General features: G+C 38.7%; 1 protein-coding gene across 1 annotated transcript; it reads right to left on the bottom strand.

Annotated features, from left to right (window-relative positions):
* Positions 1-998: 998 nt before the first annotated feature.
* On the bottom strand, positions 999-10,377 carry LOC115709751 (hexanoyl-CoA synthase-like). Its single transcript, XM_030637946.2, has 13 exons — positions 9,913-10,377; positions 7,686-7,815; positions 7,339-7,601; positions 7,015-7,219; positions 5,003-5,043; positions 4,696-4,821; positions 4,177-4,250; positions 3,496-3,716; positions 3,132-3,226; positions 2,804-3,020; positions 2,415-2,639; positions 1,519-1,731; positions 999-1,343 (listed from the first exon to the last, which is right to left on the bottom strand). The coding sequence occupies exons 1-13, from the start codon at positions 10,170-10,172 to the stop codon at positions 1,248-1,250; spliced, it is 2,166 nt and encodes a 721-aa protein (XP_030493806.2). The 5' UTR covers positions 10,173-10,377; the 3' UTR covers positions 999-1,247.
* Between the last annotated feature and the right edge of the window lie 14,412 nt (positions 10,378-24,789).

The following is a 24,789-nucleotide window of genomic DNA, read 5'->3' as shown; positions in this document are numbered from 1 at the left end:
AGTTTGTTTGTTAGGTTGTTGCTTGATTTTTTCCCATCTCTTTGGAGATCCATTGCTTGTCTATATCAGGAGCTTTAGTTCTCAATGCTAGGTGATGATCTAGAGAGGGAGAATTAAGAAGAAAAAATTGAGAGAGGAAGAATGTACAGGGGTTGTGTGTGTTTGATCACAATTCTCTGAAGTGAGCATTTTGTATGTGCAAGACACCATTGTTGTTATTGATCCTTAGAGATCACTCTCTATAATCTAAGCTACTATTGTTAATAAAGGTTGGTTACAAGGTGGTTTCCCTCGGGGATTAGATCCATGCAGGAAATTGTTTGAGATTGAATCTCATTAAATCTGTTGTCTCTCATTTTTTATGCTACAATATTCTGTTATAGCGTCAATCTGTTATTTTAGTTTTTTTTTTCTAATTTTCTTTAATTGTAATTTTTTGTTATTCTACTTTATTATTGTAACTAATCTTTTCTTGAAGTATGAATTCACAACAACTAAAATTTTAACTAAAATTTTTTTTGTGATAAGATCATAAAGATTTATTTTAAAACACTATATTAGTAGCTTGATAAATTATAAAAATATTACATTAAGTGCATGTTTGACATCATAAATAAAAACCTGTTTTTTATTTTTAAAAATAGAAAATTGTTTTTTGAAAACAATTTGGCTTGTTTGGCCTTATTTTTTTAAAACAGTTTTCAGAAAACAAAGTTACAAAAAATAAGAATTTTGAAAACAACAAAATGTTGTTTTCTGTTTTAAAAACCAATTCACTTTTGGTCAATATTGTTTTTAAAAAATACTAACCAAACATGACTTATTTTTAAAAACTTCAAAAACTATTTTTTGTTCTCATTTCTAAAAACAATTTTTTAAAAACAAAAAATAGAAAACAATACCAAACATGCTCTAAATATTTATTATTTCAGTTTTTTTTTCCTTAAAGTAACTATTCTTATTCTAAATCACAAATATTATATTGAAGGGATATGATGTAGTGGACTATACAGTGTAGTCAGTATTATTAAATTCAATAAAAATAATGTCAAATGCACTAAAAATGTGTTGAATGAAAATTTATGGTTTAATATGACTATATTAATCAAATCTATAATCCTGCCATAAGATTTAACACATATTTTAGAGCATTTAACTTATTATTAGTGCATTTGAAATGCAAACTGCTCTATGTAATCAACTACACTTTATTCAAAGCATATATGTATGTATTATATTATAACACTTCATTCAAAGTGAGAAAATTGCTGGCGCAAAACCCTTCTCATGATCTTGTTGGTTGCTGTTCTCGGAAGTGATGAAAGAGGCACAACACGAGTGACCTATTTAATAATTAACCAAACACCAAATTAGAATTAGTATACAATTATAAGATCATCATCATAGTGTGGAAGTGTATAGGATAAGAATAGTCTAATTTTTTTACGAAATATACACCCTTGAGAGTCGAGACTAAAAATTAACAAACAAAAAAGTTAATAATGATGAAATTGGTACCTTGAACAGAGGATTTAGTTTCTTCTGTAAACCCAAGTTGAAAGATAACCTCAATTGATTTAAGTCAATAGTTGTATCATTTGAATCTTTTAATACAAAGAAAATTACTAATTGCTCAGGTCCACCGCCCAAAGGTGGCACTCCAATAGCAGTTGTCTCGAAAACTCTGTCATCAACTTCATTACAAACTCGTTCAATCTCTATGGAACTAATCTGTTTACATAAACAAAATCATATTCAATTCAAATCTATAGTTGGAAATATATATGTACAGTTATAATCCTATCAAATTACCAAAAGTAACAAGAGATATAGCAGATTTAGTTACATTTGTTATTATCCAATATCGATTTAGCTGACCTTTCTTAATTTAGCTACTTACTCAGTTGCCTACATAAGGCAAGTCTTTTTCATTATTTAGTGAATATTTTTTAGATCACGACAGAAGCACGAATCTAAAGAAAGAGAGTGCAAGAAGATCAGATAAAGAGAGAATACTGTGAAAGAGTTTGGGGATTCGATTTTTGTAATGAGCTACATTGACGTACAAATTTGTATGCTCGGATGAGAGTGTGAAAGTGAAAAACTTGTTTGAACCCAAGATTGAGAATCCTTACTCAACTGTGATGTACTCGATTTGTTGCTAATTAATAAAGAAATCTGAGATCGTATTCTAAGCTGAAGTAGGACTAAGTTTACATCGAACTTAGGTTCTGAACCAGGATAATTTCCTACTTTGTCTATGAACTAAGAATATGTGTCATTATCTAAAACCTAATTAAGAATTATAAAAAAAAATATATGATCAAAATAGTAAATTTAAAATAAATAAAAAATAAATTATTGGTGGGCAGGGCAACCTAACTAATTAATAGCACACATAATTCATTTCATACCTTGATGCCTCCAATATTCATTGTATCATCTGCACGACCATGTGCATGATAATAACCATTAGATGTAAGCTCAAAAATGTCCCCATGCCTCCTTAAAACCTCTCCATTCAATGTAGGCATTCCCTTAAAATAAACATCACGGTGATTACCATTCAACAGAGTCTTCGATGCTCCAAACATGACTGGACCGAGCGCTAATTCACCAATTCCTGGTTTGTTTTTAGGCTGCATGTCATAAAGTATATATATAATACAACAATTCAGTCAAATGTAACATAATTTTATATGGGATTAATACAAGAATTGTGAATTTAAATTGATCCATCAAATCTTATTTGAAAAGTCTTATCCAATATTTTTAAATTATATTTTATAAGTTTATTAATTACCATTGGATAACCATTGTTGTCAAGTATGTATAAAGTGCAACCCATACATTGTGAACTAAATGAAGATAATGATTGAGCTTGTAAGAAAGAGCCAGCAGAAAATGCACCACCAATTTCTGTGCCACCACACATTTCGATAACAGGCTTGTAGTTTGCTCTCCCCATCAACCATAGGTATTCATCTACATTAGATGCTTCACCAGAAGAGGAAAAGCAACTACAAGAAGGGATATAAAACTTATTTTAACTATCCATATAATACGTTTAATCTAGATTGATGTTATGTGCATAGATAAGAAATATTGGAAAATATATTATAATTCTTTACCGGATGGTGGACCAATCATAGCCACTAACACAATTGCTACTTTTCCATGATCGAACGATGCTAGGGACCACACCTAGCATTGTTACTTTAGCATCCTACACACATATTAGAAAACATTAAAATAAAGAGAAAATAAAGTGAAAATAAAATTATAGTCAAAATGTTTTAGCTAAATACCAAACTTATCATGTTTTTTATTTTAAAAAATAATAATAATAAAAATGATGTGATTATTGGTGTACTTTCTGTTTTCACCCTTCTATAATGAATTAGACATTTACAAATATAACTTATCTATAGAAAAGCACAAAACACATAAATAACATAACTAAAAAGTTTATTAGTTAATGGAAGTTTAGTTTACCTGCACAAATTTGGCGAAGCCAGAAACAAGTGGTGATCCATTATACAAGGCAATAGAAGCCCCATTAAGGAGTGAAGCATAGACCAGCCAAGGACCCATCATCCAACCAAGATTAGTGGGCCAAACAATGACATCACCTTTCCTAATGTCCAAATGGCTCCACCCATCTGCAGCTGCTTTTAAAGGAGTTGCTTGGGTCCATGGAATTGCCTTTGGCTCCCCTATACCAAAACAACATTGTCTTCCATCAAAAGTGTTTAGATTGATGAACAAAACTAATTAAGGATATTAAGGGGGCTCGTGAGATTTTTTAACGGTCTTTGATTTTGAGAATGTGTTCTTTTTCATACCAACCATCATTATTTACTGAATTACCTTTTAGTTTGCGCTCTTAAAAGTTTAGTTGTAGACATGTTTTGTTTAAAGATAATAGCGGGCATAAGTACTCAAAGTTTTATATTTGTAAGCGGCATAAACTCAATGTTTATTTTTAGCGGTACCCAATATTTGTAAAACTGTAATTTTTCTTTAATTTTATCCGTATAAACTCTCTTATTGTCTTAAACAGGGGATATATAATGTCTAAATTCTTGATCATTAAGTCTACATAAAAATATGTAATATCAGTTACTTTCAAATGCTCTTTTAATAAATTCAAAACATGGCGGTGGCTTCAATTACCTGTTGTTCCAGATGAGAAGAGGATGTTTGTATAGGCATCAACGGGTTGTTCTCTAGCAGTAAATTCACAATTTCTGCAGGTACCACTCAAGAAGATATTAGTCCCACATATATGCTTATTATTTTGGAGAAAATACTTTTTTTTTTCTTTTTTTTTTAATAATATTCTAGATATAATACTTAAATAATCATATAGTTCTTTTTGTCAGCATATAACTAATTTGCCTGTGTTACTTTTAATTAAAAAAAATAAATTAATAAAATAAAAAATAAGATGAATTTAGTTAAGCCCCAAAATAACTCCTAAATTAATAATGCCCAACTTGATAAAACCCCTTGATTAATAAGAAACGTGATACTTATTTTCCACTACCATTCACATGTATTTTAGTTCAAACTCCAATGGATCCAAATGTTCATATATATAGATATGTATATATATTCACCTCTACTGTTTATATATTCCACATTAATCTCTATAAATTGATGTAACAAAAGAAGTAAAATAAATTAACTTACTTAAACTCTTTTGCTCTTTCTAGAAAGTAATCCCAAGAAATATCGCCATCACGCAATTCTGCACCAATATTAGAGCCACTACAAGGAATAACAATGGCCATGGGAGACTTGGCTTCCACAACTCTACTGCACAATTTAACTTATTTTGTGAGATGGATGAATGAATAATAATAATAATTTTATTATTATTTGTCAGGAATGATAAATTTTTGAATGTGTACTAATTAATGATATTTAAATGTCATTTTTTAATTAACTAATTCATAAATGTAATTAAAAATTTAAAATCGGATAAAGAGAATGTGACCTGTATAAGGGAATACGCTTCTTCCCACGAATAATATGATCCTGAAAACGAAGGAAATTTATTAAGTAAAAAAAAAAATAACTAAAATAGGATATATATATTACTTTCTTACTAAATAATATAAAGAGAAATGACATTATATATTGTTACATGTTATATTGTACAAATTGATATCACAACAACATTACTAGCTATCTTGGCAAAGGGAAAAAGCAAATTTAAACTAAATTACTAGCTATTGGCATAAAATTTGGAGAAGTATACTTTATCGTCAGTGGCCGAGAGAGAATTTGCAAAGTGGGAGGGCAAATTGTTAAGACAAAGATTTGGGGTACTTATTATTAATAATTATTATATAATGTAATTTTCTTACATATTTAATATATTTATATATATATATATATAGATGAATTTTACTTTTTTGGTAGGACTATAGCCCCACTAAGTGCCTCCGTCAATGTATATCGTACTAGTTTAATATCAGCAGTATTCAGTAACCAATATATTTAGGTGGCATTTAATTAGAGGTAATGAAATGGAATAGAATGAAAAAATAAATAAATAAAAAATATTTGATTCTTGGTTGCATTTAAAACTATTAGAATACCATTTCAATAGAATGACCTTTCTAATATTATTTTGGTCGAATGACTATTCCATTTTGAAATGGAAGCAAAGATTATTCCAAAGCAAGATTTGAAAAACTTTAATAATTTTTTTTTATCAATTTTTTTATGGATTTTAAATTTTATTCCATTCCATTCCTATTTCAATTCACATTCTTATTCCTATTCCTATATTTTCATTACTCCCAACCAAACGTCACCTAAATATTTTTAATTTTTATTTTGATAGTATATATTTTAATTGTATAATTTGTTTTTTTTTTATGTTATTCAATAAAAAAAAAATTATAACAAATATTTAATTTACAAGTTATTTATTATTAATAATAATTTTAATTTAATTAGTGTAATACTTTTAATGTTATAATAGTTTTCATTATTTTTGAAATTTTATACACTCTTTTTAATTTTTTTAAATAATAATAATAAAATATATTTTTTTGGTAAAGAAAATAATAATAATTTTTTTTAAAAAAATATATGCAATGTGTTATAATTTATATTGCAATATCAAAAAAAAAAATTATCTTATATAGACACATTTAATATAAGGTCAAAAATAAGAGAGATATGTATATTGAGTTTAAATTTAAAATTGGAATTTTTTTAGAAAAAATAAAAATAAAACTTTTGTCATATATCTGCATTTAATATAACATAGACATAGATATAATTCTTTAAATTAATAAATCTAAAATAAAATATACATATACATATGAAGTAATGGTCGGTGAAATGTTTTATGTTTTAATTTTTTTACACTTAATTCTTTATATTTTTTGTGGCAAAACCCCCTTATGTTTTAAATTTACTTTTCTTTGTAAATTTGATGCGTCAGTTAAATATCACCATTAATTAATACTAGCTGGATGAACACTGTTTACACATGTGTATATGTGAAAGTAAACATCGAAGTCAATACAATAATAATTTAGTTGGTATTTTAGCAGTGATATTCAGCCGACACCTTAAATTTGCATAAAAAAGTAAACATAAAAAGATTTTGCTACAATTTAGAGATTGATTTTTAATTTTCTTTTTTATTTTATACACATTTAAATTATGTTTCCTTAAGTATTGGAACATCAATTTTTAATGGATTAACTTAAGAACATATTTAAATTATCAAGCTTTCTTAAACACTAATATATTGCATCCGATATTTACTTTTAATTATCAAAATTATAAATTATATTATTTAGATACACATAATAATAATAATCTCACCTAATAACTAATAATATTTTTCTTTAATTTTTAATTATATCACTTTTAAATAACATAGAAAAAAACTAGGATAAAATTTAATATAGGTGTCTAGCACGTAGCTTTTTGCTAGTACATATCTATATAAGGAGTGAGTATTTATAGAAAATATATATATACCTGTGTAAAAATGGCTTTTGCTTTTGATATTCGAAGTCTTGTTGATATTTCAGGAGCAGAAAAACTATCAGCAATAGAAACAACTACATATCCCGCAAGAACAATAGCTAGATAGATAACCACAGCATCCACATGCATTGGCATATCAATTGCAATTGCACAACCCTTCTCCAAACCCATTTCTTCAAGTGCATAACCAACTAACCTTCAAATTAATTACCATACATAGTTTCAATATCCAAGTAAACCATATAATATTAACTATATGAATTCTTGTTATATGTAAAAACAGAAAGATTTAAAGTAAATTCAATGTATATATACCAAACACGTTTACGCAATTGGTCAAGTGTCAATTTGTTTAGAGGCAAATCATCATTTCCTTCATCACGCCATACAATCATTGTATCATTCAATTTCTTGTTACTATTTACATTCAAGCAATTCTTTGCTGAGTTAAGATAACCTCCTGGAAGCCATTCACTACCCCCTGGATTATTAATATCATCATCTCTACGCAATATACATTCTGGATCCTTTGAAAAACTTATCTTCATCTCATCCATTAGTACTGTTCTCCAATACACCTAACATTATAATATTAGCCATTAATTACAAATAATTAACATAAATCACCCTCACATAAAATAATAAATAGTTATTATTATTACCTCAGGGTTTCTTACAGAAAATTCTTGGAAATGAGAAAAGCTTGAAATGGGATCCTTATACTTGACTCCCAAAAACTCTTTTCCTCGCTTCTCCAAAAGTGCGCCCATATTGGTGGACTTTACTTTCTCCCTGAATCATAATAAAAGAAAAACAACCATTAATGATTTTGGTGTGCATTCATCGTGTGTGATCGCCTTCTAATTAATTACTCTTAATTAGGCATGCCTTCTCGGATATACAACATATATTATAAGATTTAAATTTCAATGAACACCTTATAATATAGAGCACCAGTGCTGCCTCGCACCTCTAGATATATATGTCGCCTTGTGATTGACTAACGATACTCTTTAAAAATTATTATATTAAACTATATAGGACCCGATACTTATTTAAACCAATAGCGATATTAACACATAAGAGGATGCTAAACACTAGTACCTTTTAGTATTTCTCTATAATATCTTCAATGATTAGTTTACAAAACTGCATTTATCAACAAAGTTATTATCTCCTAACACAAAAAAAAGGACACCCAAAGTTGTTGTTTTTTATGAACATTTTAGTCACAACATAAATTTTTAATGATTAAATGTAATTTTTATTCACAATAAAAAATTAATTGTGATTAAAGCATAAATATTAGATATAAGATATCACTAATATACTTTTAGTTATAATATTGTGACTAAAAATACATTAATTATAATAAATTATGGTGGCGTTTGATAACACTTTTTAATCAGTTTTCTGTTTTTAAAAGTAGAAAAGTAAAAATATTTTTCAAAAACATGTTCTATAAAACTGTTTTTACTTTTCAATTTTATAATTAGAAATCAAAATTTTAAAAACAAAAAAAAATCACTTTCAATATTTTTTTAAATAGTTTTTTTTTCTTAATCAATCTTTTAGATTACGACTAGACCCGGATCCAAATCCCCTCCCCACGCCCTGGCGCTGAACCCGGCTTCTGACTTGAACCCGAATCTGACCCCTGACCTAGACCCGACTTAAATATAATCAAAAAGTAAAAATAAAAATGAACTTTACAGAACACACTTTTGTTTTCTGTTATTAAAAAAAAAAAAAAAAAGTGGTTACAGAACGCATTTTTGTTTTTCAAAAATAAATTTTTTAAAAACAAAAATTTTACTTTCATTTTGTGATTAAAAAATTAAAAAACAAAAATGTTACCAAACGGCACCTATATTTTTTTTATAACTAATATTTTTAACCACGAATTTTTTAATCAAAATATAAAAATAATAATTTATAAGTAGCTATCAATTTTTTACTAAATTTTTTTATAGTGCTCCTTAATTGTTTAATTGTTTGACAAATGAAAAGTTGGCATATCATTTAGCTTAATAATTCAATTTAACAATATTGTTTGTAATTATAGGGAAATGTGAAGTAAGTGAATTTGGTTGGCACACAAAAATATTATATTAATTAAATAAGAAAAGTGAATCCATGAATTTTAATTATATTAAAAAACATTAAGAGTGTGACCAGAAAATTAATGTGTAATTAGAATTGAGTGTAATTTGAAGTAATTATAAGATGATACATATTTGTTTAAGTAATTGCACGGCAATTATATATATAATGGAAAGTAATTGAGGAGTCTTAATTATATTCTCAAATTCTCATAGTCTTACGAGGATTATTGGATATGTATAATTATATTGTGTAACTATAAGATATTATATTTTTTAGCTAATTAATGTTATTAAACTATTATTAACTCATTTGTTAAACGTAAAAAGAAGAAGTCATATGTAATTGTACTCCACATCAAATACATAAATGTATTTTAAAAAAGAGTGTAATTACAAGTAAGATACAGCAATAACAACAAATTTAAATGTAGTGACGATTATAAATGAGATACAGTACTAATGATAATAGCTTTAAATATAGTGATGACTACAATTAATGCAGTCGTGATAACAACTTTAAATATAGTGACGACAACGAGTAAAATACGGACTTTAATTTTTTTTAACTTTTTTTTTTTCAAATTTAAAGTTTGGGTTTCTAAAGTAGTTTCTCTGGTAGTTTTTACGTGTGTTGCTACACGATTTATTATTGCGATTTAAGTTACATCGCTAGTTGCAATAGAGATTTCTATAGAATTCCGTAAAAAAAAAAAAAAAAAAAAAGCTGTTTTAAAGTGTAAAAATGAAAAAGTATATATATAGTAAGGAAAGAGAGAGAGATTACGGGTCGGGTATCCAAGCAGGAGGGGCGGGTCCAAAGTCTTTATAGCAACCATAGAAGAGCATCTGGTGCAGGGAGAAGGGGAGGTCAGGCGACAGAATATGGTTGGCAATATTGATCCATGTTTGGGGAGTGGCAGCGCCATAATTATACACGATCTCGGCCAGTCTACCATGGAGTGTCTCAGCAACTTCAGGGGTGATACCTAGGACTATGAAGTCAGAGGCCACAACAGAGTCCAGGGACTTGTAATTCTTACCCATTATTACTTCTATTAAACTGTGCTCTGCTATTTTAGAAGATAGAAAGAGAGAGTTTGAATATTATATATATTTATATTGGATTTTGGGATGGGTTATTTGATCTAACAACATGCACCTTTTTTATCAAAGACTTGCTCAATAATGGATTAGGCTGGAATTTGGTTTGGGTACGTACTACACAACCTATCACTGTGTTGCCTTTTAACATATGCATATAAATTAATATACTTACTCCTACTTATTTATCATGAGAAATGCTAAAACCTACTTATTTTCTTTAATTTAATATTGAGGGACAATTGTTTTACTTTAATAAAAAATTATAAACTTATATAAAACGTCACCGTATTAGCATCTTGGTACGCATAACAATGCATATATATATATTTATTTTATTAACAAATGGAATAAAAAAAAAATATACGTATATAGTGTAGGGTAGGTAGTGTAGGGTTGTTTTATGCATGGTGTTAAGTAACTAGGGCGGTTCAGCCACCAAATTTTGATTTCTTCCACAATCAATTTTCCAATGAATTAGTCGTTTTTTTTTCAAATTTAACAAACACTATATGTAAATCTACCATTTTAATTAGTACTACTTGTTTCTTGTAAAATCAACTATAATTTTGTACAAATTCTCAACTGAAAATTATTTATTTGTTTGCCATATTATCTATCTTACAATATTAACTTAATTAGTATCTTATTATTTTAACTAGGGAACTAATTAGTCGCGCTTCGCGCGGGTTCGACCCTATTTTTATAATTTTTTTAATTTTTTAATTATCAATCACACAAACATTTTTATGACATGATATGATTATTTATTACTAATAAAAGTTATATATACTATATAATATAGGATGTTTGTATATAAATATATAAATAGTCATTATGTTATTTAATATTTATATGTTATGTAAGTGAACAATTTAATTTATTAAAATATTTGAAAATTTTTAATTAATATAAATTGAGATTGGCTTTTTATATACATGTTTGACTTTTTTATGTCACAATTAAAATTATTAACTAAACTATTTTATATATATTCTCAATTTAATATTTGTATATTATGTATGAAGAAATTAACTTATTATTTATTAATATAAATGGTCTTTTTACCAGAGAAAATAATCAATAAATAAGAATAGTAATTGTTGCTCCTAAATTCGCCCAATATACGTGGACCAGTCAAGAGGGAACACGTGGATCAGATAACTTGGAAAGATTTGCTAAGTCTTTTTATGCCACCAGGAAGCGCTATTAACATGGGTCCCGGAGGAGACACCCGGAGTATAAGCTACTCCCGGAAGCTAGTATAGCGTGAAGGCTCTCCGGGATGTGTCAGGTCTCTCCCGAGAAATCAAGTCGCATTTAATGCTGCATGGGAGGAAGCGTGTTGGGACTGTAACACGCAATAAAGTCTGACGGCACAACCCCCAAACAGCAGCGCTACAGTAATGATCATTTAAGTCTAGCGACGGCTACTCTGCGAAGAGTCACGTCAATCATAAGACAAAAAGGACATTCTCCATAAAAGCCCTACAGCACCTAGGGATTTGACCATGCATCACCCATGGTATATTCATCGGAAATGCCCAACTTTATGGATACTTACAGATACATGTGTAAGAACAATTCTAGGGATTACCCCACCAAAACACTATAAATACCCCCTCAGAGCTCATTTAATGGGGTCGGAGAATCTTGGTTGCAAAAGAGCAAGAAGAGAAAAACTCACCAAGAACATTCTCTGTGTTTAAGAGAAAAACATTCTCTCAAGTGTAAAATCTCTATTAAATACATCCATTAATAGCAGTGGCTCGTGGACTAAGGCTCATTAACGCCCCAACCACGTAAAAAGTCTTCATCTCGCTTTCTTACAGCTTATTATTAAAAATATATTTTAATAGTTGCCGAAAACCTCGGTCAACATTTTGGTGCTTTCATTGAGAGCTGAAGAAAGCTGCTTCACAACAAGCATTTAACTTCACGATAATGGTGGAGACAAGAGCTACACGTCATCCTCGCCCTCTAGAAGACGCTCAAGAGCCCAATGAGGAAGATGTAGCCTCAAGGGCAGCAGAGGAGTCCGAGGAAGAAGTTCCAGATGAAAACCACGAGGAACACCTCGACGAGTACGCTTATGATGATGGAAGCTACCAAGAGCTGGTGCTCCTCAGACAAAAAGCTATCGATCATGAAGCTGAGATCGAAGCTCAGAAAGTGCAAAACCAAAAAATGCACGAAGTAATGCTAGCCATGCAGAAAGCCATGGAGGCTGCTGGTATTCACGTGCATCCCAAGGCGATGGCCGCTGGACTCGACGGGGAGCCAGCGACGTCTTCGCCTAATTCCCAGCGGCAAAGGCCTAGGGAACCTAGCCCTATAAGGCACCCTGCTGAGGAAAACCAAGCAAAAAACCCTACTTCTGCCCCTGGTCGAAAGAAAAAGGCGCAGGATCCGCGTAAGGTCCGCTCAGATTTCCCTAAAGGGAAAGGTCCGCAGAGGGGCAAGCCCCAAAGAGGGAGTCTTGGCCCTCAGGATCGAGGGGACCGGAAAAGCGTTTCCGTGCACCAGGAACCAGGGGGTAGAGGAAGAGGAGGACAGAGATGTCCACCCATTGATCTGAGAAATCAAATCAATGGGAATCAAGGTGACCTCCGGGATCACCTTGATCAAAAGAGATACAGACCCGAAGTCTCCTCGGGTACTGTAAACGAAGGGATTATGGCAGAGCTTGCCATCCTTCGAAAAGATATTGCCCGAGTCTCCCGGAGGCAGAAGGGAGATGACTCCGACTCGGACAGTGAGGACCGGGAGCCTTGTGCCAAGCATATCCTGGAGGCGGAGCTCCCTAAAAATTTCAAGATGCCCGAGATGGCGGCATATACTGGGAACTCCGACCCCAGTGATCACTTGTCACGATTCAACCGAGTCATGACAGTCATGCGGGTCAGCAATGACGCCAAATGCCTATGCTTCCCCCTCACTCTGAGCGGATCGGCAGAGGAATGGTTCAAGAAATTGGAACCAGGATCGGTGGGATGTTGGAACAAACTCCAAACCAACTTCCGGAGACAATTTGTCGCCGCCAGGAAGGTCAACTTGGAGGTTAGTGCCTTGACCAACATCAAGCAACTACCCACCGAAACCTTGAAGAATTACATCAAGAGGTTCCGAGAGGAAGCCTCGAAGACCAAGAAGGTCGACGACGGACAACAGCTTGCGCTTCTCCAAGCAGGAATCCGCACCGGGACTCCCTTCTGGAACGAATTACAGCAAGAAGGCGCTGCTAGCCTTCAGGACTTCCAGAAGCGAGTCCAAAAATATATTAATCTCGAAGAAGCCCAGATCGTGGCTTACAGAGGCTATTATCCCACCGGGATAGCAGGATACATGCCAGGAGTATCGCCCTCGGGTACTGTCCCGACCGCGACCCCTCCGATAAGTGGCATACAGTTTTCTGCTACTCCCGGATACAGCCAGGGCCAAGCTTTGCCCCCAGCATCTTCCCATTACGGCAACCCGTCTGGGGTGAATGGACGGACTCCTTCACAAGCCGCCCCAACCGCCGCCCAATGTGCCCTACCCAAGGGTCGAGAAGCAAAAGGTCTTCCAAGGGCAAAGACACCGAACGGGAGAGAAGCGCCAAAAGAAGGGGTACACACCCCAATACACCCAGTACACAGAGCTCACGGACTCTCAGGAACGTGTATATTTTGCCACAAGGCAGAATACGCACTACCGGAGACTCCAGCCATTGTACAGAGACAGCTCCCGGAGAGATCCGAGTAAAAGGTGCGAGTACCACAACGACATTGGCCACAGCACCAACGAGTGTAAAAATCTCAAAGATGAGATTGAGAATCTGATCCGTTTGGGCCACCTCTATGAGTGGATCAAAAATAGGTTACCCCACCTTAACCCGGGGCAGGTGGCAGGGGGTATGCCTTCGGGAACACCAGGGGGTACAGCAGGAGTATTGCCTCCGAGTGCTCCCGCAGGTGACGCCCAGCATATACCCGGATTACCGCCCCGGCCTAATGGACGGGTAGCCATGATCTCCGGAGGTCCCCATATCGGAGGAAACACTCGGAAGGAGCGAAAGAGATATGCCGAGGCCGCAAGACACAGTGAGGTGTGGGAGGTCACTCAACTCCCAGCTCAAAGGCCTCGGCTAATGGACCAACCCATAACGTTCACGGAAGAAGACGCCAAGACGGTGCGCTTTCCTCATCACGACCCGCTGGTCATAGAGACCCCCCATCGCAAATAAAGTGGTGGCTAGGGTCCTGATTGACAATGGAAGTTCCTTGAACTTGCTCTTCAAAGAAGCCTTCACTGCGATAGGGTTGACCGACCGGGACCTCTCTCCTAGTGGATCGCAGCTCACAGGGTTTAACGGGACAACGCTAATCCCGATGGGAAAAGTCAGGCTCCCAGTTACCTTGTGCCCGGATACCCCCCAAAGCACGTTCAAGTATTGCACCTTTGTGGTGGTAGACTGTCCAACAGCCTACAACACGATCTTAGGTCGACCGGCCCTCGCCGACTTTGGTGCAATAACTTCCATCCGACACCTATGCCTAAAATTCCCTACCCAGGAAGCCGGAGTCGGAACGGTGAGGGGAAATCAAGGAGAGGCCAGGCAGTGTTACAACGTTGCCACCCACTTGCCAGTACTCATGGTCCGGGGGCCCCCTGAAGTAGAGAAGGCTGAAGAAGACGAGCTGGATCCTCGTATAGGATCCGAAAGGATCGTAGAGCCAATGGAGGACGTCGAAGAGATACCAGTGTGCGACGACGACTCCACCAAAGTACTCCGGATAGGGAGAAGCCTAGATCCGGAGGAAAAAGATAAAATAATAAAAACACTGAAGGGCGCCATCGATATTTTCGCATGGCGCCAAGAAGACATGACCAGAGCATCGGCCCTCATGTCATCACCCATGTACTCAATGTCAACCCGGACATGCCCCGTACAAAGAAAAGAGACGCCCGCTCGACTCGGTGAAAGCCGAGGCCTTAGAGAAAGAGGTGGATAAACTTTTGTCCAATAGCATGATCCGCGACGTATACTATCCGGAATGGCTAGCCAATCCGGTCCTGGTGCCCAAGCCAAACGGGACTTGGCGGGTTTGTATAGATTTCACAGATCTAAACAAAGCCTGCCCAAAGGACTGCTTTCCGCTGCCCAGGATCGACCAGATGGTGGACGCCACGTCCGGGTTTAAACTGCTATCTTTCATGGATGCCTATGCTGGGTACAACCAAATAAAAATGCATACGGCAGACCAGGAGTGCACTAGCTTCAGGACCGATAAGGGGTATATTGTTACCTAGTCATGCCTTTCGGACTGAAAAATGCCGGAGCAACCTATCAAAGAATGGTTAACCGGATGTTTAAAAGCCTCCTGGGACGAAACATGGAAGTATATGTAGACGACATGCTCGTCAAATCCAAAGCATGCAACAGCCATGCAAGCGACTTAGAGGAATGTTTCGATGTCGTCCGGAGATACGGCATGAAACTCAACCCGAAAAAATGCACCTTCGGGGTCAAATCGGGAAAATTCCTGGGCTTCATAGTCAGCCAAAGGGGGATCGAGGCAAACCCGGAGAAAATCCAAGCTCTCCTGGACATGCCATCCCCCAAGAAACATAAGGACGTGCAAAGTTTGACCGGAAAGGTAGCCGCACTGAGCCGCTTTATCTCACGGTCCACGGACAAGTGCATACCCTTCTTCAACATACTGAAGAAATGCCAAAAGTTCGAATGGACCGATGAATGCGAGGAGGCATTCAAAAGGTTAAAAGACCATATGGCTAAGCCTCCTATCCTGTCAAAACCCGTCCTTGGAGAAGACTTGTTCCTCTACCTGGCCGTCTCCGAACATGCGGTCAGTGCCGCATTGGTCCGGGAGGAAGAAAAAATTCAGCACCCCGTGTACTATGTTAGTAAACGCATGGTAGGGGCCGAGACAAGGTATCCGGTTATTGAAAAGTTAGTATTCTGCCTCCTGATGGCATCACGGAAGTTGAGACCATACTTCCAAGCCCATCCGATCAGAATTTTGACCAATCATCCTCTCCGGCAAGTTCTCCAAAAGCCCGAAGCATCCGGAAGACTCCTCAAGTGGGCAATGGAGCTGAGTCAGTTCGACTTACATTACGTGCCCCGGATTTCCATAAAAGGCCAAGCCCTGGCGGACTTCATCACCGAATGTAATGAAGCCGAGGCAACAGCCAATACACCGGAGCCACCCATCCCCACTTGGAGAGTATTTGTGGATGGAGCTTCTAATGAAAACGGTTCAGGAGCCGGAGTGGCTATGATATCACCTACTGGGTTGCGGCTCCAGGCAGCACTCCGATTCAACTTCACAGCTTCGAATAATGAAGCCGAATATGAGGCCCTGATAGCAGGGCTAAAATTGGCTAAAGCTGTAGGAGCCAAGAGGGTGGAAGTCTACAGCGATTCTCAGCTGGTCGTAAACCAAGTTTCCGGAGAATACCAAACTCGCGGCGAGAGGATGGCCGCGTACGTAACAATAGTCCGAGAACTGCTCCACGAGTTCACGGACTATAAAATAGAAAGGATCCCCCGAGAAAAGAACGCTCACGCGGACTGTCTGGCTAAGTTAGCCTCGGACAGCGAAATCGAAGAGCTGGGGGTAGTACCAGTGGAACGTTTGGCAGAGCCAAGCATCAAAATAAAAGAGACCACACAAACGGTTGGGCAAGAACCCAGCTGGATGGTCCCCATCATAAAATACATAACTACAGGTGAGTTGCCCCAAGAGAGGGCACTGTCTCGAAAGATTCAGTATCAGGCTCATCGTTATGTAATGATGGATCAAATTCTCTACCGAAGAGGACTCAGCATGCCTTATTTAAGGTGTGTATCGGACCTTGAAGCTAGACAAATTATGCAGGAGGTCCATGAAGGGTTCTGTGGAGATCATACGGGAGGACCCAGCCTCTCAAAGAAAATATTGAGGCAGGGATACTTCTGGCCAACAATGAAAAAAGATTGTATAGACTATGTCCAAAAGTGTGACTCGTGCCAAAGGTACGCGAACATACCGAGAGCTCCTCCAAATGAGATCACTCTGATGACCAGCCCCTGGCCCTTCGCGGTCTGGGGCATAGATCTCATCGGGTCTCTACCTACGGGAAAAGGAGGAGTAAAGTATGCAATAGTAGCAGTGGACTACTTCACCAAGTGGACAGAGGCTGAGCCTATGAAGACAATAACCGCTAAGAAGGCGTTGGACTTTGTTATTAAAAACATAGTGTGTCGATACGGCTTACCTCACAAAATAGTCTCAGACAATGGAAAGCAATTTGATTGCGAGGAATTTACTGACTTCTGCAACCAACACGGAGTAGTGAAAAGCTTCTCCGCGGTAGCCCGGCCTCAAACAAACGGCCAGGCGGAAGCGGTCAATAAAATCCTAAAGGTCACCTTGAAAAAGAAGCCGCCGTCCGTAAAAATAACGGCCCGAAGAATTGCCAAGGGTATTGTGGGCCTACGGACGACCCCGGAACCACAACCGGTCACTCGCCATTCTCAATGGCGTACGGTTGTGAAGCAATGGTCCCGGTGGAAACATTATTCCCATCCCACAGGAGGACGACTTACGATCCGGCCACCAATCAGGCCCTGCTCCAAGAAGCTCTGGATCAAGTCGAAGAACTCCGGGATGAGTCCCAAATACGGATGGCCGCTTATCAAAAGAAGGTGACCAAGTATTTTAACTCCAAGGTTAAAAACAGAAAATTCGCTATTGGGGATATGGTCCTAAGAAGGGTCTTCCCAGCCACCCAAGAACCCGGAGTGGGGGTACTTGGACCGAATTGGGAAGGACCATATGAAATCGAGGACGAAATCGGCTCTGGCACTTACAAACTGAAAAGAATGGACGGAACTACTGTCCCAAGAGCCTGGAATGCCGATCACCTCAGAAAATATTACCAGTAGCGAATTAGACTTAGATTTTGTTCAAAGGGTTTGTACCGTCCAAATGTATGCCTCCTCTATATTAAATAAAACTGAGTGCCTTAAAAACAAAGTTTCTATGCCACTCAGGGGGGTACTAGGGTATACCGCACGGACAAACAAAAACAATCTAAGTAAAATATCCTGACCCAAAGGGCAGGTCAAGCTAAGTAAAATATCCTGACCCAAAGGGCAGGTCAAGCTAAGTAAAATATCCTGACCCTAAGGGCAGGTCAAGCTAAGTAAAATATCCTGACCCAAAGGGCAGGTCAAAAACCTGAGCCAAAGGACAGGTTGAAATATATAAGTGTGAAAAAAGACCGCATATATATAAAAAAAAAATATCCTAGCCCGAAGGGTAGGTCATACACATGTAAATGGCCCGGGGACAGGCCTTAAATTGTCTCCCCTTCAAATAAAAGCTGCCGCCTGCATGCAAATTGTTCTAAGGCAGCAGCAAGTATGTACAGACAAAAAAAAAAGAGTTATAAAAAGAACGGGTAAAATCTGGGTCAATAATATGGCAGCTCAGTCAGCCCGCGGAGGAAGACGAGGTCCGATCCGTGCCTCAAGCTCAGCATCAAGCCTTTTCTTCTTTTCCCGAAATTTGGCAATCATGTCCTCGGGTTTGGGATAAAAAGTAAGCTTGATACTCTGATCATTGGTGGCCCAAGCCATGTAGACACCATCATCAAAGCGCTTCGGGCACGGGCGCAGGAGACAGGAGAAAGGAGCTCGGCACTCTTGGCCTTCCTGATAGACTGATCTTTGTAGTCCCGAAGCTCCTTCAACTCCGCAGCTAGAGCGGCCTTGGATTCGATGTCCGACTGGTGAGTCTCCTCTAGAGACCTCACCTTGGCGGCCATTTCATCCAAAGCCTCCCTGGCCTCCCGAAGATCTCGCCTAGCCTTCTCGGCAGCCTCGGTTTGAGCCCTTAGTTCCTCCTGATGATGGGCCTCCATCCTACCTCTCCACTGGGGCTCGGCCTGGATCATGTCCTCCGCCTGAGCCTCCCTCCGGATGGCCTCCTCCTCCTTAGCCTTGGCCTTCTCTTCCTTGGCCTTGGCCGCTGCTTCCTGGCGCTCGGCAGCCTCCTGGTAGATCTGCCTCTCCGCTGTAAGGTCTTGGAGGACCTTCTTGACGTCGTTCATGTCCCCAAAGTCGGACAGAGCGAAGCCGTGGTTTATAATGTTCCTGGAGAGGCGACCAGCCTCAGCTGCAAGCTGAACCATAACGGGGTATAAGGAAAAATTTCTCAAAGGAAGAAAACAAAACACAAACACCAAAAAGGAAACGCAAGAAATTGCAAAGTACTTACCACTGTGAGGGAATGGCTGAGGTCCTGGACCTGGAAGATGGAGTTCAGGGAAGCGCAAGTGGCAAACCGCTTAGGTGCACAGCGTGTAAGCTGAGAAGCGAACTCACCGGTCATTTCCGCGGCAAAGGGAGCCAAAGTGGGCCCTAGGAGGGGACAGAACCAGTCTGTTAAAGGATCCAGGTTGAGGTTCCACGGATCATGATAGTCCGGATGGCTGATGCTCGCCTCAACCTCCGCTCGCAGAATCCTCCTAAGGGCCTCCACCTCGGCATATCCCCGGGAGTACTCGTCCATAGCGTAGTTGTGTTTGGCTATGCGAAGCTCCTGCCTCACCTCATCTCCCGGAATCGGGGTAAGCTCAATGTGAGGAGGAGCAGGATTTTCCTCCATCGGAGAAACCCCGCCGTCTAGGCCATGAGCGGGAGTGTCGGCCCTCCGAGGCCTCTTCGGCTCACCCTGGGCAATCATCTTGCCCTTACGCTTGCGAATCAGAGCCACTTCAGGCTCCTCCTCGTCCTCCTCTGCTACCACTGGAAGGGCTTGAGGCTCTCCAGCACCCTCGGCGGCTTCCTCCGAGAAGTCCCACCCTTTCCCCTGGCCTTCTCCCGGAAGCACCTCCTCGTCATCCACTAAGTCAATGGTTTCGGGAGGAGCGCCGGAAGAAACCTTCAAGGAAGGGGCCGGGGGAGAGGGGGTGAAAGCCGGAGGAGCCACCGGAGTATGGACCCCGGCAAGCTGTTCCAGGATGGCATCCATGGAGGTACCTGTTCCAATAAAATAAGCAAGTGTTAGAAGTTCGCGAGAAACTGCTTACGAAAGGTGCAGCAAATAAACTACTCCTACCCGGACTTCCTAATTCGGCCCTAGCAAAGTCCTGAACTTTAATGCTGGCAGCATCATCTCCAAGATAACTGTCCGAGGGCCGAAACCAGCTGGACGCTATGTAAGCCGACGGACCTAAGGGAATAGGTTCCGGAGGGTCGGGGCCCATCCGGGACCGACCTAGGTAATCTCCTAAGTTTGTAAAATAAAATTCCTTCAAATGATCCCCCCACCGGGTCGACGGCATCTTAAACCTACGGAGACGCTCGTCGAACCCTATGGGCCTACGACTGGTATATTCATCAACGGAAGGGACATAGTGAATTATCAAGGGAGACTTACCACCAAAGCACGAAGTGCTAGCACCGGAGCACCCGAGTTTGGTTCGGGGCTGAAGGCTGAGGCCGGGAAGTCTGGTTCTCAGAAGAACCTTCAAGACGAAGGGGCCCCCCGGCGGAAGGACCCCCAATCTCTTCTTGAAGAATCTTGTCAAAAAATTTTGCCTCGGACTTCCCGCCGATGGCTTGGCTCCTCCGCACCACCGGACTCCCCACGCGAAGCCCTCTCCCAGAGGCAGCCTGGGCCTTATAATACGCCTTCTCCTGGGCCTTCCGGTAGAGATAGTCTTGGTACTTCTTCTCTGACGTAGCAATGAGTTCATCCCGGAAGGCCTTCTCCGCAACCGGCGCCCTCACATTAGGGCAGATGACCTTGGAGAGGTTGGAGTCATCCACGGATTGATGAGAAAGGATAAGTTTAGCCTTTCTACAATTCTCCGTGGTGACCAGGCCCCCGACATCAAGATCGGCGTGGTCATAGGAGGCGAAGGCTTGGGCCCTTCGAAGGAAAGCCTGAGTGGTGAGCGTCCGCTGGTAAGGAGGGATCCGCACCCACTCTGTGAGAAGCTCCGGGTGATCCACGGCCCTGAACCCGGACGAGAAGAAAAATCGGTGGCGGTACTCCTTGACATGAGTCTGCCTATTATATGGAACCATCCCCTCGTTAGCAGGGTGGATCCGGAACCCATAAAAACCATCCTTAAGTTTGTCCCCTTTCTTGGGGACGGATACAAGTTCATAAAAATATAAAATTTCCGCCGGGCTGGGAGCCCCCCAGCTGCGGGCGGTGTAAAAAATAAATAAGCCTGAAAGCAGGCGGTAAGCTTGAGGAATAAGTTGGTATGGCGCAAGGCCGACAAATACAAGAAAATTAACAAAATAATCCTGGAGCGGGAGCATGGCACCGGCCATCAGATGGATCTGACTCCAAGCCCCGAAGCCGTCATAGTTGTGATTAGGCGTCTCCGAGTCGCGAGGAGGCCGGTGGAAGGTCCCTGAGGTAGAGGGTTTGATCCCAGCCACATTAATGATGTTCTCCAGCTGGTGAGGGCAAGTTAGGGTCGATCGAAGCTCGGCCGCTTCCCAACCAGTGGCACGGGACTTGTACCCTTCCTGGGCAACAGGTCCCAGAGAAACCTCCTCCAGGGTGGCTATGTTTTTCCCTTTCTTCTTCGAAGATTTCGAGCCAGAAGCAGACATTTTATGTTCTGAGAAAAACAAAAAGAAAAAACCCAGCAGTTAGGCCCCATACCAAACTCTAAATCAGAAAAAAGGGAGTGGGGGTCCCCTAACCGCTGGAAAGAGGCCCCCTCCGGACACGTGTAGCCTGGGAAACTCAAGAGAGAATCCCTGAACAAGTGTCGGGTGCAGTAAAATCGCAGAAAAGTGGTTTTGCAAAAAGGAAAAGAAAAGAGAAAAGTCTTCCTATGCCCTAAGCAAGTGCTAATCGAAGAACACATGGCCTTCTTCAAGCAAAGCTGTACGCCTACAACAGAGGCATTACAACGGCGACTCTACAACTAACACAGTAAACATAAAGCAGAACTCGAAGAACTCAAACACTCACACACCCAGAAGTCTCTAAGTGCGAACCCAGAAAACAAACAAAGTAAATGTAAGCATGTTATTATCTAAAGATGCAAGAAACTTACAGTTGATTGTTGAACTGGGGGTACTGGGAATGGTTGAGTGAGAGTTGAGAGGCACTGGCAAAACCGAACACTGGAAAACTAAAAGAAGTGTTTAAGTGTTAATTCAGTCTGTGCTACTTCGGGAAATTTTCTCTCTGAGAAATTCGAGCAGAAATGGCAAGGAATGGAAAGTAACCGAAATGAAGGAAAGGTGGTGGCTTTTATAGGCAAAAGTGCATGAGGAACAGGCGTCTTCACCTACCAATCGTACGGTGGGGGAAACGCACGATTCGAATTCCCAAAAGATCAACGGGCTAGATCAATCTACCATTAAGGCGGTGGAAACGTTTGAGTATCCGTCTGACACCATCAATGCGCCGCATCAATCATGGGGCGTGAAACGAATCGACCTCTGCAAAAGTGAATCACCGCATTTAATGCCATTATTAGGCACACCTTCACGCGCCCCCAAGTCGTATCATAAGACCGAGGAGGCGGCTGGAAACATTCCTGCGAACAAGCATATTGTCGCATTAAATAACATCATTTAATGTGCCCCCACGCGCTCGAGGCTCGAGCTAGGGAAACGAGGGGCCAACTGGAGACACTTGAACAAGCCTTGGTTTATTTTTACTAAGTAAACAAGGCTTGGGGGGTAAATGTTGCTCCTAAATTCGCCCAATATACGTGGACCAGTCAAGAGGGAACACGTGGATCAGATAACTTGGAAAGATTTGCTAAGTCTTTTTATGCCACCAGGAAGCGCTATTAACATGGGTCCCGGAGGAGACACCCGGAGTATAAGCTACTCCCGGAAGCTAGTATAGCGTGAAGGCTCTCCGGGATGTGTCAGGTCTCTCCCGAGAAATCAAGTCGCATTTAATGCTGCATGGGAGGAAGCGTGTTGGGACTGTAACACGCAATAAAGTCTGACGGCACAACCCCCAAACAGCAGCGCTACAGTAATGATCATTTAAGTCTAGCGACGGCTACTCTGCGAAGAGTCACGTCAATCATAAGACAAAAAGGACATTCTCCATAAAAGCCCTACAGCACCTAGGGATTTGACCATGCATCACCCATAGTATATTCATCGGAAATGCCCAACTTTATGGATACTTACAGATACATGTGTAAGAACAATTCTAGGGATTACCCCACCAAAACACTATAAATACCCCCTCAGAGCTCATTTAATGGGGTCGGAGAATCTTGGTTGCAAAAGAGCAAGAAGAGAAAAACTCACCAAGAACATTCTCTGTGTTTAAGAGAAAAACATTCTCTCAAGTGTAAAATCTCTATTAAATACATCCATTAATAGCAGTGGCTCGTGGACTAAGGCTCATTAACGCCCCAACCACGTAAAAAGTCTTCATCTCGCTTTCTTACAGCTTATTATTAAAAATATATTTTAATAGTTGCCGAAAACCTCGGTCAACAGTAATAGTGATTGGGAATTTTACCTATCAATAGGGATAGTGATTTATAGCCCTTGATTTAATCCAATAGCTCAAATCAACTCTTGAAAACTACACCAAAATTAATATATTTTTTTTATTTATAATTAATCTTTAATATTATTAATTGTAGGTTCAACTTACAAACTCCAAACCTAATTCCAAACCTAATATTTTTATCTTTCTATTTTATTTCTATTTAAAATTTAATTTTAATTATATTTTTTTTTACTTCAAATTTACATAAAAAAAAAATTAATTAAATTTATTTTGAAAACAATATTTATACTTATAAAAACCTATAACATATTCAACTTATAATAATCACTCTTAAAATAATTATAATGTCACGAGTTCAATACTTTAGAAGTAATATTTTCTTTTCTTTTCTTTACTTATATTAATTTAAGATTTCAATTAATTTAATACTTTGAAAATTCTATCATATTATATTAATTAATTTTATTTTTAAAGATTATAATGTTCAATGTATTTAAAATTTTTAGATATAAATTAATTTTTTACATCAATTACATCATTTATAAAATCATGCATGAACTAGTAAATAATATACATTCATAGTATGCTTATTCTTAAACTTAGTTTAAGGTAGGGTTCTAAAAAAAGCCCAACCAGCTGACTGGTTCCCAAACGGAAGACCGGTTCCTGGGGATCAACCGGTCGACCGGTTGTTACAGGCGACCAGTTCAGTGCAGGGAACCCCAAAAATGTCCTCCACAACTCAATTCGAGCCCAAACTCTACCATACTCTCTAGAACACTTGCATATACTATACTAAATCCATTTCAAGCAACAGAACACATCAAATAGCTCATAAATTAAAAACACCATTAGAGAGCCAACTTAAGCTCTCTAACTTCAAGTTTGAGTAATCCGTAGCACAACTAGCTATCTCAGCACAAAATCAACTAAAACAATCTATCTTAACCCCAGAATTCAAACCCAAACTAGCTGCACACTACAAAAGCTCAAATCACTAAAATCATGCAATTAACCTATCTTGAGCTAAAGAAAACCATAAA

The sequence above is a fragment of the Cannabis sativa genome, chromosome 3 (assembly GCF_029168945.1).
Source record: "Cannabis sativa cultivar Pink pepper isolate KNU-18-1 chromosome 3, ASM2916894v1, whole genome shotgun sequence".
NCBI lineage: Eukaryota > Viridiplantae > Streptophyta > Magnoliopsida > Rosales > Cannabaceae > Cannabis > Cannabis sativa.
This window is presented reverse-complemented; position numbering and strand designations above follow the sequence as displayed.